Source organism: Panthera onca, chromosome F1 (genome assembly GCF_046562875.1).
Source record: "Panthera onca isolate mPanOnc1 chromosome F1, mPanOnc1 haplotype 2, whole genome shotgun sequence".
Lineage (NCBI taxonomy): Eukaryota > Metazoa > Chordata > Mammalia > Carnivora > Felidae > Panthera > Panthera onca.
The window spans coordinates 65,036,999-65,057,997 of NC_138355.1; the positions used below are offsets into that span (position 1 = coordinate 65,036,999).

General features: G+C 45.5%; 1 protein-coding gene across 6 annotated transcripts in view; it reads right to left on the reverse strand.

Annotated features, from left to right (window-relative positions):
* Positions 1-3,624: 3,624 nt before the first annotated feature.
* The window catches only part of DDR2 (discoidin domain receptor tyrosine kinase 2), a 154,590-nt gene continuing 137,215 nt past the window's right edge, over positions 3,625-20,999 (reverse strand). For 5 of the 6 annotated variants that reach the window (XM_060644447.3, XM_078440902.2, XM_060644444.3 and 2 more), the window contains 6 exons: positions 19,895-20,118; positions 18,405-18,532; positions 15,940-16,131; positions 15,412-15,646; positions 12,516-12,665; positions 3,625-10,464 (listed from right to left, as the gene is read on the reverse strand). In XM_060644447.3, coding sequence (XP_060500430.1) covers positions 10,330-10,464; positions 12,516-12,665; positions 15,412-15,646; positions 15,940-16,131; positions 18,405-18,532; positions 19,895-20,118 — 1,064 coding nt within the window. In that variant the 3' untranslated portion in view covers positions 3,625-10,329. The remainder of the gene's footprint in view (positions 10,465-12,515; positions 12,666-15,411; positions 15,647-15,939; positions 16,132-18,404; positions 18,533-19,894; positions 20,119-20,999) is intronic. The other variant, XM_078440903.2, reaches the window with a different exon arrangement.

Sequence of the window (20,999 nt, forward strand, 5' to 3'; positions counted from 1 at the left end):
ACTCTGTGATAAACAACCCCTTTTGTTTTTCCCAGCCATCCCAGATGGGTACTCCTGAAAAATACGAGAGCAATGAGTTATGAGAAAAATGAAATAAAAGGCAAAGGATGCAAAATTCAAGCCCGGATTTTTTTATTATTAGATTTAACACATAAAAGAGTCTTCTGCCCAAGTGCTATTAAAGTTTCTAATGCTTAATCCAGGTTTCTATATTTATCGTGCATTGGTAACAAGGTGACCATCACTAGTCCGGTTCACGCTAAGGAACTCCGCACATCATGTATCTAACTCTAGGGAACACGCTTTAATCTACTTCATGGCCTCTGTAACAGTTTCAATTATTTATACACAGCAATGATCCCCGAGCAATATGAGACTGATATAATCTATACTGTCTTTTGAAATCATAGAGGTCTTGATTAACTTGATATTGTAACAGCACTCCAACCGGTTGTAAGAGTTAAGTTGCTTCAAGTGTATGTGCCTCTGGCCTTAAGGAGTAAAGAACCAAACTTTCCCAGAAGGTAAGACCAGACTACATTCGAAAACGGGTGCCACAGAGGCCAGCAAGTCTGTGCAGGGTCATGTTGACACATAACTAACTGCCTGGGCGCCTGCTTCTCCTGCACACGGCCCCCCTCCCTTCTCCCATGCCTTCTCCTTTAAAACACTCCAGCTTCACCTGGATGGGGAGATGGTCTTTGAGAAGTTAGTCTACGATCTTCCCAGGTCGCTGGCTTCCTTGAATAAAGCATCCTTTGTTTCCCACCATCACTTGTTTGTCGAGTGTTGATTTCGAGTGGGGAGCAGCTGAACCCGAGTTCAGAACTGGTTCTCTGTCCACTGATAATATCAGCTAGTTTAGAAATCCCTTATCCTATACCAATAAAATTATATTAAAAATAAATCCTATTATTTAAATATTGGATTCCTAAATAATCACAGTTTTTTTTTCAATTTTTTAGAGAGAGAGTGGGGGAGGGGGTAGAGGGGCAGAGAGAGAGAGAGAGAGAAAGTGAGAGAGAGAATCCCAAGCAGGCTCCATGCTCAGTGCAGAGCCCAACTCGGTGCTTGACCCCATGACCCTATGATCCTGACCTGAGCCAAAATCAAGAGTTGGTTGCTTAACTGACTGAGCTGCCCAGGGCCCCAAAACTTCATTATTGTTCTCTGGATGGAACTCAGCTCCTACCCTTACCCCATGTTTCAACCATTCTAAAGAAACCACACTTTAACAATATTTTCTGGGAGTCCTAAGACTAAAGTTAACCCCAATCTTTACAGTCTAGACCCAAAGGCTCCTTTTAAAGTGTCCTAGGGCTCAGAAGTGACATGTAAAGGGAATACAACTCCATGTTTGTCCCGTGGCAAACTCATTCCTACGAGGGCAGGTGTGGCGGGGGGGGGGGGGGGGGGGCACTGATTCTGGAGAGTCAGCACCACCACAATCTGGGGATGACAAGAGTACAGGACTATGAGTTAAGTGAAGGCAGGAAAAGCAGAGTGAGACGGGCAGTCTCCTACTAGCGTGATGTCCGTCCCATCCAAGGGGGAAACCTTGGTCTCTGCTTCCTTCTTTCATTTGAAGTTGGGGCTTTCAAAGTTCTTTAACATTCACGGGATGGGATGAACCACTAGAGGGGCCAGAGAGACTAAGAGAACGGAAATCTGTTGACAACACATGTCATTGAATTTTGTATTTTAAAAAATATTTTATCACGTGTAGGACACAGCTCAGTAAAAGTTATAATATATAGTTTACTGATAGGTGAATTAGTATGACTTTCATCTTCCCAAACTAGTCATCTTGAGTTTGTATTGTTTGTGAGCTGTTTTCCTGGAAACCAGAAGAACCTGGTACACAATGATTGATCCCGTTTACCCCTGGCAAAACTTGGTCCCTTGATCACCATAGTAAATTGACTATTTACTGCCTTATAAAATAAATTTTGCTCTACCCTGAACCCTGAAACCGATCTTTGGTTTCTTTTATGGTACCTGAAACAGTCCTCAGGTAGACAAAGATCAGTAAAGTTACCTTTAGCACCCATGACAGAGCTCTATTCTGGGTCTTAAGAAACCTCTCCAGAACTAACTTGTCTCTGGTTTGCAAACAGGGTCAGAAACAAAACAAAACAAAACAAAACAAAACAAACAAACAAAACAGCTACCGTGGGGCCATGTAGCATTTCTTGTGGGTGTTTTTTATCTGTCTCCTCTTCCAATCACTGTACATCCAGCCTGGACCAAACCTGCTTTAAGAGTGGGATTTTACCCATTTCCTCAGGTAGCAAGAGGTAATATGTCTTATTATAAGACATATAATCCGTAAGGAGTTATTGTTCGGTGTGATTCAAGGACCAGAAGATGAGTGTGTATATTTCTTTTTCAAATACGAAATGAATAGAAAATTGTAAGTGGCGACAAATCAGTTTGTAGTGCTCAATATTAAGCAAGATAGAGTCCCCGAAGTTGTTAGTTAAAACATAAAAGAGCAGGGGCGCCTGGGTGGTTCAGCTGGTTGAGCGTCCAGCTTCGGCTCAGGTCATGATCTCGAGGTGTGTGAGTTCAAGGCCCGAGTCGGGCTCTGTGCTGACAGCTCAGAGTCTGGAGCCTGCTTCGGATTCTGTGTCTCCCTCTCTCTCTGCCCCTCCCCCACTCATGCTCTGTCTCTCTCTGTCTCAGAAATAAACATTAAAAAAATTTTTTTTAAATAAATAAAACATAAAAGAGCAGACCTAATATGTGTCCTCAGAACAAATTACATACTCAGATACATGCACAGCATATACCTATGCTGTATCACTCACACCCACCTTTAAAGCTTGGCGACAGGTGTTGACCATGGAATTGGACCTCTTTGAACATCTCTGTTCTGCCTGTTACTTTTTTTTCTCCTTTGCCTCCGACCCACTCCCACCACACAGATATTTGCATCCCCGGGCCTTTGGTACTGAAATCACACTAGATACTTTGGGGGTCTGAGTGTGCGTTCGTGAATTATTGTCCTCTGAGAATTTTTATCCATTCTCTACCATGGCCATCGCTGAAAAAACATATAATTCTTCAGAAAATTCAAAGTATAAATTTATTCTTCAGAGACCAAGAAACATGTTGTGGGGGTGGCTGGGGGGGGGGGAAGGGGAGGTTCATCTTAATGTGTCGTATGAAGACTCGGTCTGTATTCTGTTCATAGTTTTTGTTGCTTTTTGTATGCGTGGTCTGTCTCGAGCCAGACGATCTTTGGATTTGGGAGGGATTTCTATGTATCAGGCAACACAACTTTGTAATAACAATAAAGCATCCTCTATTAATTCCGGACTGGACTCTCCGGAGCTGGACTAATGGGACGACACAAAACTCCAGGATGTGGAGGAGATGTGCCAGAGATGTACGTTTGGATGTGCCAGAGACCCAGACGCTTTCCTTCCCATACACAGTCAAGGAATAGGAGACAGGCTTGCGCAAGAGACCCTCTACCGACCCCGCTTACCCCGCGCACCCCGCGCACCCCCCGCACACCCTTGGCTCTGCCCCCTTGCCCCGTCACTACTCCAGAAAGACTGTAAGGAGTGAAGATCGCAAAGCCAGGAGCCGGCGCTATTTGCACAGAAGAAGGATCCGTCAGTAGCATATTTCTTTAATCATTGTTATTTACAATTTATCATCTGACAGACTTACAGAGAATAAATAAAGAAAATATACAATTGGTATCTTGTTTCCTTTTCTAATACAGAGAATTTTACCTATTCTGTTTCGGAATGACTAGGATAGTTTTAAGCAGAAATCAATCAGTTTGCTCTTTGCCCCTTGACAAGACACATCATCCTCCAAAGCCTGCAAAATGAGGCTCAGATATTCCCTCCTCGTAGGAAGAGTGAGCCATGTTGATTCAGAAACTCAACCCTTAGGAAGTTACCAGACAACAGGGTAGAAAAAATAGGATATCATGAGTAGTAAAGGGCATAAAATGAATAGGCTAGATTACAAACTCTTGGTGTGTTTGCAGGAATCCTCCCCAATTTCAACTATTTCCAAGCCTCTTTGCAAGAAAACAGGTTTTCACTCAAAGTAATTGCCTTATCACATTATGCTTTCCCAGTAAGTCTTTGTGCAAAGTCTCCCCTTATATGCAATTGTGAATGTGGGTAAGCACAGGCCTGCTTGGGACTTTGACCTTTCTCCTTTACAAGTTCTTGACCAGGTGTCTGCAGGAGAAACCAAAGAGCTTCAAATGGGCTGGGTTTGGGGCTCTTGCTGGGGTGCATTGCAGAGAACTGCCTTGAACTGCTGTCGAAACACCTCAAGGAATGAGGTATTTCCATAGATCAATGTCACCGTTAGAAAATATACAAACTGAGAATGAACTTCACCAGGTACAAGTCTGGGCACTTTTTTCTCTCTCTTCGTTTGAAAATAAACCCTCTACGATATAGCAAAGCAATTCTCCCTAAATTCACCCCAGTTACGCTGAATGACAAGTTTCGGTTTCTATCTTTTACTCATTCAAAAAACAACACTCAGCAAATATTTGCTGAGTGCTCACTACATGCTTGGAACTTTACAGGACACAGGCTAAGCAGTGTGAACACGGTTACCACCTTGTGACCCTTAAATAGGGCACGTTAAAGATGCCATCTCAAAACTCACAGCTGCGATCCACAAACCCAGAGTTTCAACTGCCCCCAAAGTTGCTTCTGTGTTTACATTTAATTTGGTCCAATGTACCTGCCATTCCGTTTAAGAATTGGTATTTAGGCAAATTAAATGTCTGTACTACCCCGAAAATTGTGTTCATCACACGTTAGGGGACCCTATGCCATCGTACTCTGTTCCTTCCACAAGCCGGCCCTGGTGCCATCAACTAAGTGCCACCTAGCTCTTGACCAAAAGACCCGTTTACCCTAAGTCCCCTGCTTGCCACCATCACAAATCTTACCACTTGTAGGAACTGCAGGAACCATCTAGAACGTCCTACAACTGATTCTCTAGCCAGCAAACTACGTGCGGGTCTCACTGTCTTTTGTGTTTCCAAATCCTTCTGGGTTGTTTTTGGGTTGTTCCAGAGGCTAAACAGCAAAACTAGTCAGAAAATGTGGAAGCAGTCTAGACAGGATCTTTCTCATTGACAAAGGAACACATTAATTTGTTGTATTCTCTCTAGAATTTTGTAGGATTGTAGTGTGTTTCCTGCTGCATCCCACGCAGGGCCAGGCTACAAATCAGAAAGGGATAAAGTATCCAGAAACTAAATAAATACATGTAAAAAAAACTGGTGACATCTGAGTGAGGTCTGCAGTTTAATGAATAATATTTCAAATGTCAATTTTCTGGTTTTGAGAATAGACTACGGTCACATGTGATGTTATCAATGGGGAAAGCCTGGTGTTAGGGAAAGACCGCTCTACTATTTTTATAACTTCTTGTGAGTCTTAAAGTATTTCAAAATAACAAGTTTTTAAATAAAAGATACACCAAGTAAATAATTACCCACCACTTGTCTGCCCCATCAAGCAATGCAGCTAATCGTGCCAGAGAACTAAAAATGCCAGAAATCCAATCACCGTTGACCATTCTGGTCTCTTTCCATATTGATTCAGCATTCCAAGGCATTTACCAAGTGGAAAAGGCATTCATCCGTTTCTATAAAAATGTTAACTTTCAATTCAAGAAGGACTTCCCAGCATAGATCAGAATCTGCAATCAGTATTCCAGAAATTTTTAGGGACCTACCGTATACACTGCCAGAGGTCAGAGATCTTACTGAAAAGGCCAAGACGGCAGGAACATAATTCCAGTTAGGATCAAAGACTTATTAACCATATGCTGGAAGTGATCTGGGCCCTGGCTGTAATTTTCTTCATTTTCTTTTCAGTTTTGGGCAAAACAAGATGCTGTTCTGCTTTGGAATATTTCCTTGGAATATCTTCATCTCTCCCTCTTGCAGACACTCCCCCTCTTCTGTTCCCCTTTACTCAAAACATATGGCTCAGCCCCACATCATGGCTTCCTCGTGGGAAGTCTGGATGGGACTAGAGAAACACATGGTTCCAACGTGGCGTATACCTCTCCGCATAGATATCAAGTGAGATTTGGTCTTGTCTAACTTCGGCCTATTATTTCAGTGTTTCCCTGTGGCTTTTCTGGGCACAGCAGTGATGGGCATTATTTTAAATGGATTTGATCGACAGAAGCAAGGAAAGGGAAACAACGCCCCGTGAACTGCCATAAATCATTTCCAAAGCGGCACTTGGGAAACACAGTCCAGTTCAAGCAAAGGAATGATCTCTTCCCACCACCGTTATCCCCAGCGCCTGCGGGGTCCAGAATACACTTCGACGGGGCGCCCCCTCACCCGCCCCCGTCTGAAATTAGGGCATTCCCTGATGGTTGCTTATGTGTTTTCATAAGGACCTTCCCTTTCCAAAAACTCTGAAAAGCTCCCTTCCTTTTCATACACCGCACCTGACTTTTCATTTTTTAATAAATACTTTTATCATCTGTGCCATCCAGAATTTCTTTTCCTACACATATTTACCTTTTATCTCCAATAACACTTACATTTTCTGCCCTCTCTCGGATCTCTCTTCCGAGACTTGCTTTCGTGCTTCGGCATGGATTCTCACCTGCCCCACCTGTTTCTGCCTTGCCGCCCTGACTCGCCCAGGGTCCTTCCCCTGCACTCTCCCTTACCTTTTTTTGTGTAGCCTTCTTTCTAGTCCCCACCCGCCTCCCCACTCAGGCACATGCACATTCGTTTATTCTTTTTCTTTGTTGGTTACTCCATTTCCATATAATGCTCTTCCTCATACTGTCTTGTGGACTTGTACGTGATCTTTCCACGGCATCAAGACCACGCTTTCCCCTCTGTGCCTCCTTCCGTGCCAGATCCCTTCTGATCACACAGGTGTCTGGACAGCACATCCAGATTTGGACCTAGTTAGCAGCACATTCACCAGCAAAAGTACAACGTGAAATCTGACGATCCCAAAACACAATCTGGATATGAAGCAGTTCATATCTATCGCGAAGGGGATGACTCACTACGAAGGTCAACAAGGCCTCCGTGGTTCGCTGTCCCCTTTCCTATCTCCTTTTCTCAAAGCTCCCAGCTACGTCTTTCTCATCGAAGTTTGAGCTACTTTGAAATTCTACGTACTAAGCCTTCTTCACCATGTCCTGCTTTTGGGTTTCTTTGGTCCATGCAGCGAGGCTCTGCGGGCATGGCCGGGCTAGGAGCTAGAGCAGGGTCTCTAAGGTAGGAGTCTCAGTGCCAGAAAGCTTCCTCCTCCTTCTTCCTCCGTGCCTCCTCAACGGGCTTGGGAGCCACGTGAAACCAATTACTCTGTGGCTCAAGGCCAGGAAAATCCAGACACGTTCAGTGTATCTCCAATATGATTTTCTTTTTATATGGGGGATCATGGAATGCGTGCGGTGGTTTGAGGCAGAGTGTGAAAAGAAAGAAGTGGAGAGATTAGGCAAAGACGGGGAGATGATGTTATTCTCTCTGGCCACATAAGAAGCCGGGGGCGCAGGCTGCATGTGGGTCTACCAGAGGCAGGTGCATAACGGAGGATAGGCCGTAGGCCTGGATTTCACCTGCAGCGAGGTGATTAAACTTCCGTGTCAATGTGCCCAGACGAAACAGGGTTTCTGGGTGGCTCTGTGAGGGTGTTTCCGGAGGACTTCAGCATCTGAATTGGTGCACTGAGTGAAACAGACTGCCCTCTCTGGTGTGGGCCGCTCGGGAAAAGGTGCAAAAGACAGGAGGGGAGTCTGCTCTCTCTGCCTGACTGCTGAACTTGAACGTCAGTCTTCTCCTGCCCTCCATTTTCCTGGAACTGGGCCCCACCCACTTCCCTGGGTTTGCAGCTGCAGGGGACAGCTTGTGAGACTCCTAATCACATGGGCCAAATCCTTATAATAAATTTGTGTGTGTGTGTGTGTGTGTGTGTGTGTGTGTGTACATATGTATCCTATTGGTTCTGTTTCTCTAGAGAGCTCTCGAATACATGAAGTTAACACGGGTCTTGAAAGCAGTGTGACAGGTCCTGGGACATAGGAGAATGAGTCTGGCCCTGCAATGTCAGATGAGATAATGTCTATGGAAATGCCTGATGAACTTGAAAGCGCTGTGCAAGCGGCCGCTGTTACTATGACTATGACAGTGCATTCCCTGCATCGTTGCTTTTGCTGACCGCGATCGGCAGAGCAGGACAACCACGTGACCAGATGACAGAATCTGCGTCAACTCTAGATGCAATTATCCAGCCAGCACGGAACCTATCAGAACTGGGTGAGGTTTCAAGGCCGTCTAACCCCATCCCCTCATTTTACGGCTAGGGAAAGTAAAGTCCGGAAAGGTGAAGTGATTCCAGAAAGTGTGAAGAATAACACGCTTGGCTTGAGGCAGAAGTAGGATCAGAGCTCCAAGCCAACGCTCTCCTGACCCCCACGCCAATGATCTCGGCAGAGTTAGCCCTGGCAGAGACTGCAGCCCAGAGTTGAAGGGCAGCTATGGGAGAAGGTGTCTGCTCAGGTCACAAGACCGCCTGGGGAACTTGGGCACTTGCCTTCTGCGGTAGCCTGGAGAGATGTTAAAGGCTGAACCGGGGAGGACAGTCAAGTCCCTGAGCGACTGTGCGCAGGGGGCCGGGTGAGGGCTAGGGAAGCAGACCCAAGATCTCAAGACTATTTCTTACACTTGGGAAGCGTATTCTGTAACCTTTTCTTGTTGCTCCCTCGGAGGGAAGGGAGGGGCCCCCTTTCCTGCTTCCCATTAAGTCTGAGGCCTCGTGGAGGAGAGAGCTCATCATCTGTTCCGAGGGGACTCTTACTAGATAGCGTATCAGTTTCCGTGGCTTCTGAACCCAGAACCCCAGGATTTCTTTCCTGCTGGCTGCACCATCCGCCGGGGTAAGAGCCTCCACACGAAGCAGGAGCAGTGAGGGACTTCTCTCTCACACTCACCCTGTGCCTCTCTGCAATCAAGGACTCGGAGGGTCAACCATCTCATACAACCATTTACCTTGGGTTTCAAAGCCTCTCCCTTCCTTGCCTGGCTCCTCAGCCTGCATCTGAAACTCTTCGGCAACAAAGGACTCCCCCCGACCTCTGGAGGTGACCCGTTCACCGTCGTGTGTTCTGCTGCTTATGCTCGCTCTAATAAGGAGTGGAAAGCTATCTCTTTGCGACTTTCCCTCGTTGGCCCTAGGTCAACATTTTGGAAACACTCAGAACAGACCTACTCCCTACTCCACCGGGCCTTCAGGTATTTGTGCCAGAGAAACTCACACACACACCCCAGCCCACGGGTCCCCTAGGGGATGCACCTAATAAAAGAGCTGAAAGACTTGGAAAAGACGAACCAAAGGACCCACGGTCCGGATATCAAAACACCAGTCTCTACTGATTCAACACCAGGCTCTCACTGAAACACATGCCTGAAAATATCTGAGCAAGTGGGGGACCCTCAGCAGAAATCACAAGGGAATAGCCCACGTGTTGCCTGCCCTCCATAGACTTCTTTTCCTATGTCCATTCTCTGTTCAGGAACCCTTCCACGCACAAGGTACTTTTTTGGCAAATGACGATTCCCCTTCACACGGCCTTGCGGTACGCTCTCTCCTACACACACTCTCTGTATTTCCTATGCATCTAGACCTCCCCCTTGACCCCGCCCACAAAATGAACAAAACACCCATTCTGAGAACCTGGGGTTTTTCAAGCATGTATCATCCACTTTGACAGGAGAAGGAAAGGCAGAGGGTAGGACGTGTCCAGAGGCCACATTAGGAAACTCAGAAATCTCTGATCAGTTACCGAATACCAACCATCTCATCGGATTCTCCACGCTTACCGAGCGTCTTCCCTAAGCTTAATCCCACGTTTCCTAAGATATCAGTATTCTTCAAGTTTTTTCTTTCTGAAGATACATTTTGAAAGGTGACATGGAAAAATATTGTAGCATTTGCACATTTATAAACATAGCATATTTAACCTTTATAAATTATCTAAATTGTCTAGCTTGCTATCCAACACTTTGGTATATTAAGTAAGATTTCTTTACTAGATTTTATCTTTCCTAGGATTTTTTTTTTTTCTTTTTGAGTTCTTTAATGTAAAAAAAAAAAAAAAGAGTATATATGGGTCAGGGGTAGAGAGTGGGGGAGTAGAGTGAAGGCAGGCCAGGGACAGAGACAGAGAAGTGAATAAGCCTCCGTCCCCCGGGCCCATTCAACGTCCGGATGGAGTGGCTTAGGCGTGGGTGAGTGGTAGGTCTCATGAGAAGGACCTGGGCCATCGGAATGTCGCCAGGCAGTGATAGCGTCACTCGTCCCCTTGCTGAAGGAGCAGAAGGTGGATCTCCTGGAACGAAGGACGATGCTTGGTGTCTCTTCTCCAGCAACTGAGCATCAGCTTGTACACAGAGTCAGGGCAGATGGCAGGCTGGGGGAGGTAGGTCTTTGAAAACAAAGGTGAACAGAAAACAAGGATGTTAAGAAGCGGGGCGGGGGGGGGGGGGGAGTGTGGTTGCATTATAGTTTTGTCTGCCTCCCTCCCTGCTTGAACTTGAAAACTAAAACGGGTGTGGTGTCTGTTCTTCCCGCTCACATCTCGGCCCCCGTCCCTTTGCTTGTCTTGCCCAGTTGTTTGCAGCAGCGTTTCCTGATGAACCATTCTGAGGTCCCCACTGTCATACAAAAGACGAAACTCTAGCCAAAAAGAGGTCTCAGACCGAAAAGCAAGTTGTTAGAACACCAAGTCCTCCGGTTACGGCCCAAGTGTTGAGGTTTATCTTGGCCGAGCCCATCACGGCAGGGGCAGAAAGTGAATTAGGTGGTCTCAGCTCCTCTACCAGAATAGGACCCCAGCCGGATGCAGACACCGGAATGCTGGAAATATCCATGTTGCTCCTACCATAATGTTCTCTGGGACCCCCTGTCCCGGATTGGGCCACGCAGAGGAGTCTGCTGACCTCAGAGCCCACCTTGCAGCTGACAGTATTGAGAAACTGCTGTCCCTACACTCTAATGTCAAACTTAAAATTTGAATACGGACATTTTAGGAATAAGATTTAAAGTAATGAAATTTTGTAGACTATAATAAAGTTTAACTTTGACAAGTTATGTTTAGTGATTAAGGTGCTAAATGTAATAAATTTTTATCGAAAATTGCAACTTTTGCTTATAGGGGAGAAGTTTACTGAGCATATAATGGTAATATCTGATTTTGACCTCAGCTTCATTCAATAACTTAACTTTGCTATTTGACCCCTTGGTAGTGGGTGAAAATACATTTGGCTCACTACTAGTAGTGAAGATGAACTGGGGCACCCTTTTAAGCTGAGTATTTAAAAATAAATAAGAAAAATAAAATCCTGGGCATTGTTAGAAATTAAAACTAGAATAGGTCAACCTGGTGTCATGATGTATTAGTCCAGTAGAAAAATCACTCTTTTCCTTGGTCCGCTCACTTGGCCTTGGTCCACTGCACACAGGAGTGAATTTGCCCTTTGTCATGGTACGAACGCAATTATTTTACAACCAAGACAGGTCATTTGGATCCCCTGCTCCCAAAAGATCTACAGAGCAGCAAGATAAAGGGAAATCCCAGGCCCTCTTCCTCTTGCTTTCAACTTGCATATTGTCTTATCTCTTCTTATCTTTTCTTATCTTTCTTATCTTTTGCTTACTTCGATGTATTTAAGGATTTAAGTTCTTCTTTTCTTTTCTTTTCTTCCCCCACCCCCCAATGTGGGGCTCGAACTCACAAACCGTGAGACCACGACCTGAGCTGAAGTCGGACCCTTAACCAACCGAGTCACCCAGGCGCCCCTACGTTTTCATTTTCTGCAGGCCTTCTCCCTCTCACTAGCTGGCTTCAACTGCCACCCTCCAGGGTGCTGTGGCCAGGCCACTTTGGGGAGGCTCAGTGCTCCAGCCACATCAGCAAGCTCCAAATCCGACAGGTCATGGGATCTTTACAAACCGAGTCACTAAAGAAATGTTAGAGTAACCTGACTGGGAATTGGGACCCTCGTCAGCGTGGGACCCCGCTGTTCCCCGAGTTCTGGACACATCTGCTCATCTCCCGGCACAACAGTCCAGAAACGTTGCTAAATATTTAGTCCAAACCAAGTTTTTAGGTACTGCCAATGAATCCCTTATTCATTTTTTAAACTTATATTTTTGTTCTTAGTGTTTCAACCAGGAAGATGAACCATACGGTCCACAGCAAGAAATAGAGAGCGGATTTGATTTCCTGCTGTCTTCGAGTCGCGGAGGCACCTGGCGGAACGGATCCCTGCCATGTGGATCAGGCAGAGTGTATGGCTGGCAGGGGTGGTGGGGGGCGGACCTCAGTCTTTCACGTTCTCTGGATAATTAGTGACCAAAGACTGCCATCCACATAGCCCATCTCCCGACTCCAGCTATCCTGCTAAGTCAGGACTTTCTTCTTCTCACCTTGTGGAGCACCCAGGTGCACACCCTCCCACCCCCAGCAGTTCTCACCTGCCTCCCTTGGTCCCGGAAGAACTCTCCAGTATTCTCAATGACCTGCTCATCAGACAGCTGGGAATAGGGCTGCTCCTGGCAAAAGGTGAACGTCTCCCACAGAGTCACCCCAAAGGCCCACACGTCACTCGCTGTCGTGAATTTGCCCTGTTCACGTAAGGAAGAGAAGAGGAAACCAGGATAGCCGGTGCATGATATGCGCAGGTGAGGTCTGCATGACCTGGTCACCCCCTTCCACTCCCCAGGGCAAGGAAGACTGGGACTGCCAAGATGTGCTTGGAGAATCTAAAATGGCAAAATGGGGCGCCTGGGTGGCTCAGTCAGTTGAGCGGCCGACTCTTGGTTTCAGGTCAGGTCACGATCTCACAGTTCGTGACATGGAGCCCCGTGATGGGTTCTGCACTGACAGCGTGGAGCCTGCCTGGGATTCTCTCTCTCCCTCCCTCTCTGCCCCTCCCCGACTCGTGCACTTGCACACTCTCTCTCTCTCAAAATAAACAAACTTAAAACAACAACAACAACAAAATGAAGTTGCTTGGGCCTCAAGCTGCAGATCATTGTCTTGTCCCCCGTGGCCTCAGCTTAGACCTGCTTCTCTTGGGGATGAGATCCCAGGGCTGAAAGAGGTGCAGCCGTAAGCCACCTGACTCTCCCACCAAGTGTCAGAAGCTCAAACTTCAGGCTGTAGGGTAGCCTTGGGAAAATGCCCATGGGAATGGCAAAATTAGAATGGAAAGTCAATCGCCTTTACGTTAGAGACAGAGAAATTTAGTTTAGGTGCCCGAAGTCCCTGGGAGAATGCAGGACCCTTGCTTCCCAGGTCAGTGAGAGTCCCAGTCTTGAAGGGTAGACTAACACGTGACAGCAATGGGATTCAGATGTAATCAGCATGCATTAAATACGTGCACATTTTCTATTCAATAAGTACAACCCTCAAGTAGATGAGGTTATTTATCCTTATTTATTTGGGTCAGAAAAGTGAGACAAGAGACGTTTACTAAAAATCTCCTAGATAGCAAGACCATTAGTCATGGAAAAACTGAGATTTGGAACAGGACCCTCTGAATCCCAGACTAATAATCTTTTACAACACTCCATAATACCTTCAAAGAGAGCACTGCTCAATAATCACATCAGAAATGGGAAAAATGTGTGAGTCACATGTAGATGGTAAAGATCCTTGTAAGGACTTATGTAATCTGGTGTATACACGGCAGCATTCATAATAGTGGGAATCAGAAAAACACTGACATCTCAAATTACAGAGATATCATTAAGTTATCGGCTATACACACACCATAGGGTATGATGCAGCCATTAAAATCCCATTTTTGTAAATGTTTTATTTATTTTTGAGAGAGAGAGAGGCAGAGAGAGAAGGAGACAGAATGTGAAGGAGGCTCCGAGCTATCAGCACAGAGCCTGACCCAGGGCTCGAACTCGTGAACCGTGAGATCATGACCTGAGCCAAAGTTGGATGCTTAACCGGCTGAGCCACCCAGGCGCCCCTAAAATCACCTTTTTGAAGAACGTTTAATGGCATAGGAAATGCTAATGTTGTAGAGTTATATGTGCATCGTATCGTCCCAATTATGGAATGTAATTATCTGTACACAGGAGTCCCCCTTATCTGTAGTTGCACTTTCCACGATTTCAGCTGCCCACGGTCAACCGCGATCCAGAAGCCAAGAACGCTCTGCCCACGCTACGTGGTAGCCTAACGCCACTTCACGACACCTACGCAATACACCTACTTCATCTCCTCATGTAGACATTCTATCATCCTACATCATCACAAGAGGAAGGGGGAGCACAGTACGATATTTTGGAGACAGAGAGAGAGAGACCACGTTTGCGTAACTTTGATGACAGTATCTTGTTATAAACAGAATCTTGTTATACGATATAACAATATTATTATTGTTTTTACCCTGTTACTGTGCCAAATTTATACATTAAGCTTTATTATAGGTATGTATGTATGGGGGAAAACAATATATATAGGGTTTAGTACTACGTGTGGTTTCAGGCATCCACTGGAGGGTCTTGGAACATCTCCCCTGCAAATAAAGGGAGGCTACTGTGTATATATATACATATACATATATATACACGTATATGTACACACACATACACACACACATCTATATATACACAGAAATGTGTGTACAGAAAATAACCCTCAAAGGAAATATGCCAAACTACTAATAATGGATATCTTGGTGAGAGAAAGGAAATAGCTATATATATTTTTTCATTTCAAATTTAATTAATGAATCCTTTAAGAACATGAAAGAGGAATAAACAGATTAACTATAAACAAGGAAAGCTAGATTGCTCCCAGGCTTTTCTCAGTGATGTTAATTTAGCCAATTAAGACAAAATTAACTGTGTGCAGCATGGCAGGAAGTAAATGTTTAAGTCTAAAAATTCCATAAATCAGCTAAGTGGTATAAAACCAACAATAAAATATCTCAAATATACACGGTCAGAAAATACACCTCCAAAAGAGACATGTGAAAAACTATTCACTCATGGTCCAGAATACCAAGCGTTGAATAAAAATTATAAAGTGGAGGCACCCGGCTGGCTCAGTCGTTTGGGCATCCAACTCCTGGTCTGACTCAGGTCACGATCTTGCGGTTCGTGAGTTCAAGCCCTGACACGGGCTCTGTGCTCACAGTGTGGAGCCTGTTTGGGATTCTCTCTCTCTCTCCGTCTCTCTCTCTCTCTCTCTCTCTCTCTCTCTCTCTGCCCCTCTCCTGCTCATGTTCTCTCTCTTTCTCTTCCTCTCAAAATAAATAAATAAACTTAAAAGTGGGTCCCTATGCGCCATATGCACCTGCCTCCACGTCAGTCGCTAAGGTAGGGCTTACAGACGTGAGGGACTCACCAGTAAGATGCTCTCCCAAGACATCCAGCGGATAGGGAGGACTGCCCGGCCCTGGATCCGGTAGTAGTCACCGCTGTACAGGTTTCTGCTCATCCCAAAGTCAGCTATCTTGATGGTATAGTTCTTACCCACCAAGCAGTTTCGTGTGGCCAGGTCTCGGTGGACAAAATTAAGAGAGGAAAGGTACTTCATACCAGAGGCTATCTGGGTAGCCATAAACTTCAGGTTGGCATAACTGAGGGAATAAAAAGGAAGAGAGAAAGTAGCCTGTGGAAAGAGGGAGCCGTGAAAGGCGTGCGTTCCCTGGGTGCTTCCTACGAACTGGAGTTTCGACCTCAGCATCCCTTCTCTGCTCTCCGTGAATCTCCTTGCTTTCCCCCGCAGGACAGTTGCTCCATTATTCCCTGCATACTAACCTCCCTGCCATCCCAGAACACCAAGGTACTTTCAAGTTCACCCCTCCGCTTCTTCAGAGCCCAAGTTTGTCTCAGGAACACACAGAAGGGACAGACGAGCTGGCTTGCTTACCTGACAGTGGGTGCGTTGCTGGAGGCAGAGCTGGGGGGCTCGTGGCGGGAAAGAAACTGATTGAGATCTCCATTCTCCATGTACTCAGTGATCATGCACAGAGGGTCCTCGGTGATGCACACAGCTAAGAGGCGGATGATGTTTGGGTCCTTGAGCCGGGACATGATCTTTATCTCCTTAAGAAAATCGTTCCTTTGGAGGACACAGACACGGGTAAGCCCAGAGGTTGCCAGGGTTAGAAACAGGAAGGGGAAGAAGACACGGCAAAGCCTGGTCCCGCCCATTATTCCAAGTCTTGTCTCCCTTTGGATAACCTTTGAGAGGACAGAGAAGTTGGCACCCGGACACTGTCTCATTCTAGTCACCCTGGAATCGGATGCACCCTCTTCAACTGAAATCTTTTGGAGAACACGAACCATGATCTGCTCACATTTGAATCCCTAGAACCTGACAGAAGGCCCACCACGTAGAAAATGATTACCATTTGCTGAATCGAATACACGCTGCTAACGAGTCTGCGAAATCAAACTTTTCACTGGTAATCGTATCTTAAGTGCCCTGGGGATTTACCTTTTTAAAAAGCCATGGAGTCACTCTATGAATAAAGCAAAGAAATCTTTTATAAAGTGAATAATCATCCTCTGGCTTATCTGATCATTCTTTTATTTTTCCCCCCTCATACTGGCTTTTCCTGATACAGGGCACACCAGCAGTCAGTCACAACACACACTGAGTAGCCCATTCAAAACAGAGCTGTTGAAAGCTCAGGGTGGTAATGTGGGGTCATTTCAAAAACAGCACTCGAGTGGCCAAGACCATTAACCGATTGAGTGCTTAGTGACAACCACCCTTGAGTCACAAAGTGGGCTATCACCTTCCCAGTAACAATAGCTGCATTAGTGAGACCACTGGCCCACATTCTGGAAATATCGGAGCAGAGGAGTCATCTCCAGTGAGTTTTCTAGGAACCTGGACTGGCAGTCATATAGTGTTAATATAACACCCTTGAAATCAATGTAGTCGTGATGTGAAACCTGCCCTCTTGGATTCCCCCTCCATTCCAAACCAGGGGTTTCCACGGCTTTGGGGGGCAGGGCAGAGTCTAGGTCACCCATCACTGCTAAAGTGCAGTGGGTACAGGAGGAGAAACACCAAACCTCGCCAACCAAAACAATGGGCAAAGGCTTTGTCACATCGTACGCTTTCTTCCTCTTGCCACTCTCTCCAATCGTGTGCTAAGGCCAATATAAAGAATATTCCATCTCTCTAAGGGAGGCAGAGGATGTCATCAGTGCATACTGATGTCCTTAAGATTGAAATTCTCAGGGGCGCCTGGGTGGCTCAGTCAGTTGAGCATCTGACTTCGGCTCAGGTCATGATCTCACAGCTTGTGAATTCAAGCCGCGTGTGGGGTTCTGTGCTGACAGCTCAGAGCCTGGAGCCTGCTTTGGATTCTGTGTCTCCCTCTCTCTCTGTCCCTCCCCCGCTTGCTCTCTCTCTCTGTCTCTCTCAAGAATAAACATTAAAAAAAAAAGATTGAAATTCTCACAGTTGAAATTCCAGTTCTGTTCCCTCACCTTTCTTCATTCCACATCCTGTCCATTGCAACACTTTTAGTGAAACTCTACCACCACTCGTGGAATTGACAATAATTTGGGGAATAGGAATAGTAAGTTTTCTCTCACTGTGAGTATCAGTGAGACTAATCAAGTCAACACAAATGGGAAAATACATACGTTACCCAGATGTGCAGACTTCTCTGAGACACAGACAACCAGCTTTCAACCAGCACGCCTCCCTGGGTGAGGATTAACTCACCATTACTGTAATGGAAAGGCTGTCAGACAACGGAGTATGGCTGGAAACTGCAATTTATGTGGCAAAGGATCCAAGAGACTATTAGCCAGTTTGGGAAACAGCTAAAAGGACTGTGGATCCTTTTGCTTTGAGGTCCATGGATACTTTTCCAAGTAGAGGTAGCTTCTCACTTGGGGGGTTGCTGGACACAGAAGAGAAGAAGCATAAAAGAGAAAAAAAAGGGATGAGAAAGTAAGTAGAGATGCGAAAAAAGGAGAACGGAAGAGACTCAGCAAGAGAGATGTGTGTGAACGTGGAAGTCTGCCAAGACGTGGTAATGACATTCAGGAGTATGTCTGTGCATAACCATGGCAGGAGCAAATATTCAGGCTGTTGTGTGTGTTGGGACGTACAGCTCTGTGCAGAAGGAGTTAGGAGGTAAATAGGTAGCTAATTCGATGGATGGTGGGCATTTGCGTCTGCCAGGGATGGAGGGGAGAGGAGACGAGGGCGACAGCCCATCAGAAAAATAAAGCATAACAGTGAAAGGTGAGGCAGCTCACAGACCTTCCCATCTCAAAAGAAAAAATTGCTCAAAGGTTTCCAGGGGTGTTCCTGATCCCGAAGGTGAAATACATAAGGGAGAATTCAAAATGCAGACCACAGACCTGGCGTTCTTGTTGGCATCTGCTCGGAGCATTTTCACGGCCACCAGGACAGGCTGGTTGGCACTGACATCTAGGGCAAAATCTTTGTCTTTGAACTTTTCCATCCCCTCCACTTCACAGAGATGAACCTAGACAAAAGTCACCTACTTTCAGCATCATCGTTTCTCCTGAAGATGCCTCAGTGCTCTTGCTGGGCATTTCCTGGAGACAAGCTAACTCTTAACAACTCCAGCAAAAATCATCAAGAGACTGTTAAGATGCGTGTGACACACCTTTAATTCAAATGGTTGACACACACAAGGGTAAAGTACCCAGCTGATATGATACGTTACTGCTTTGTGAAAGAAACATACATTGATTGGAACATTAAATATGTCAACGAATCTACAACATGGTATTTTATTACAGCACAGTCCATTATAAAATGTCACTTGGCATAAATGCTCCAACTTTGACTCAAGGGAGTTTAGTTATTGGATCATACAAAACACATGGCAATCTCCTCTCTAAGTCATCCTTTGGTATGGCGTCAGCAACGTAAGTAACCCCGATGTATTATCAACAGTGTAACGAGCCTGTGTTTTCAACCCAGGGGACAGAATGAGTACCTACAAATCACAAACAGATGCCATGGACCCTTCTACCCCCACCAACACCAAACCTACCCAAGGGTAGAGCGCCACCCATACTGAAAACCAATAACACATTCTTATATTTCATTTAGAGTTCAGATGGCACTGTTGAAGTGCCTATTGCCACTTAAATCATGGCTTGGAATTCTCAGAAGGTTCATGTGACCGATGGAAGAGTGCAAAGTCACTATTACGTGCATCACTCGGAGGGCAATTGGGAAGAGTGCTCCTCCTTATCTCAGTTGGCAGTTCATTCCCTGGTGGCTGATTCTGGGACTAAAGTCAGGGGCGAGGTTGTTTTTGACCACTTTACACATAACTCCCATTGAAAGGAAGAAAACAAAGTGCCTATCAAGCAGCAAGATGTTCTTGGACAGTTTATAAAAGATGATCACATCTTATGGGTCCCCACCCTCTGTAACCTATCGTAAAAGTTGCTGAAAATATTGAATGTTTTTCAGGATATCTGAAGTCCAGTGACTTACTGGCTTAAAGAACAAACTGAGGGTTGATGGGGGGTGGGAGAGTGGGTGATGGGTACTGAGGAGGGCACCTATTGGGGTGAGCACTGGGTGTTGTATGGAAACCAATTTGAGAATAAATAAATTTAAAAGATAAAATAAAATAAAATAAAAAACATTAAAAAAAACCCTCCTACACAGAAATCAGAAGACCCAGGGTCTCTGTTATTTCGCAGAGATGAGGTTGACCCAATACCAGCCTTCTGGAAGACAAGGCGAGGAGAGATAAGTGAAGGAGACATTCTAGTATGAATCCACTTTGGAAAGGGGTCCTATGCTCTACTGGACAGTTTTGAGATACCAAGAACTGGAGACCCCAATGGAAGACTCAACTCACCTCCCCGAACTGGCCTTCTCCTAGCTTCTCCTTGAACGTTAGGAGTTTCCTGGGGAACTCTTCCACAGCCACGTCTTTTCCTGAAAGCAAGTCCATGGTAACAGCAGGCACTGAATAGGTGTTGCCTCCGGTTACCCCCTGCAGGTTCACAATGTCAGCCTCCGCGTAGTGGGGCGCCCCCTCGGGCCCGCTGGGCTGGGCCGGCTTTGCAACACCACTGCAGCCTGGGAAGACATGGGCGATGAATCTTACTCCAAGGGGCATCTTGACAGGAAGACTGGGAGGCGCCCCCAAGATCACCCACCACACCCCATGCCATTGTCATTTGGAGAATGGCTCCTCTAGAGACTCTTTCTTAGAGCCTTTGGAATGTAGACCATCATTTTCTCTCTTTTATTCTTTTCAAACTGCATGATCACCAACAACCTCCTTGGCTAATCTTATGGGATTGTGGTGAAGCTATAGGCCACTTCATGCACTATAAGGGCAGGAGTATTAAAGTTTGAAGATTTAATCACGTTTCTTTAATTTTAAGACACCATCATTGATTTAATAACCTATATTAGGGATTTAAAAAACTTTCTGATTATATGATCTAGTTTAAGATATATCCTTCCTTAAAAAATAAGCATTACAGGACACCTGGGTGGCTCAGTGGGTTGAGCGTCCAACTCTTGATTTTGGTTCAGACAGTGATCTCATGGTTCATGAGATCGAGCCTGTCAGGCTCCACACTGCTTGGAATGCTCTCTCTTTCCCTCTCTCTCCGCCTCTCCTTCTCACTCACTAGGTCATTCTCTCTCTCTCTCCCAAAATGAATAAACTTTAAAAAATTAAAAATAAACATTAAAACATGAGGGGGGAGATGTTTTAAGACTTTGGAAAATACATAAATTACTTTAGTTCAACCTAGGAAATAAATTAGTTTATATCCCTTATTCTTGCTATCTCTGTAAAATTGTCTGAGTTCAATGTGCTCCTTCAGTGTTTGCTGTCTGCGGAATGATAAATACATGCTAATTTCCTTCCTTCCTTTGAAAAGAGCCCTTGAAAAGCCTATGCACCCCAGTTAGTCCTGTCTACTTCTCTATCCAGCTCTTCCTGC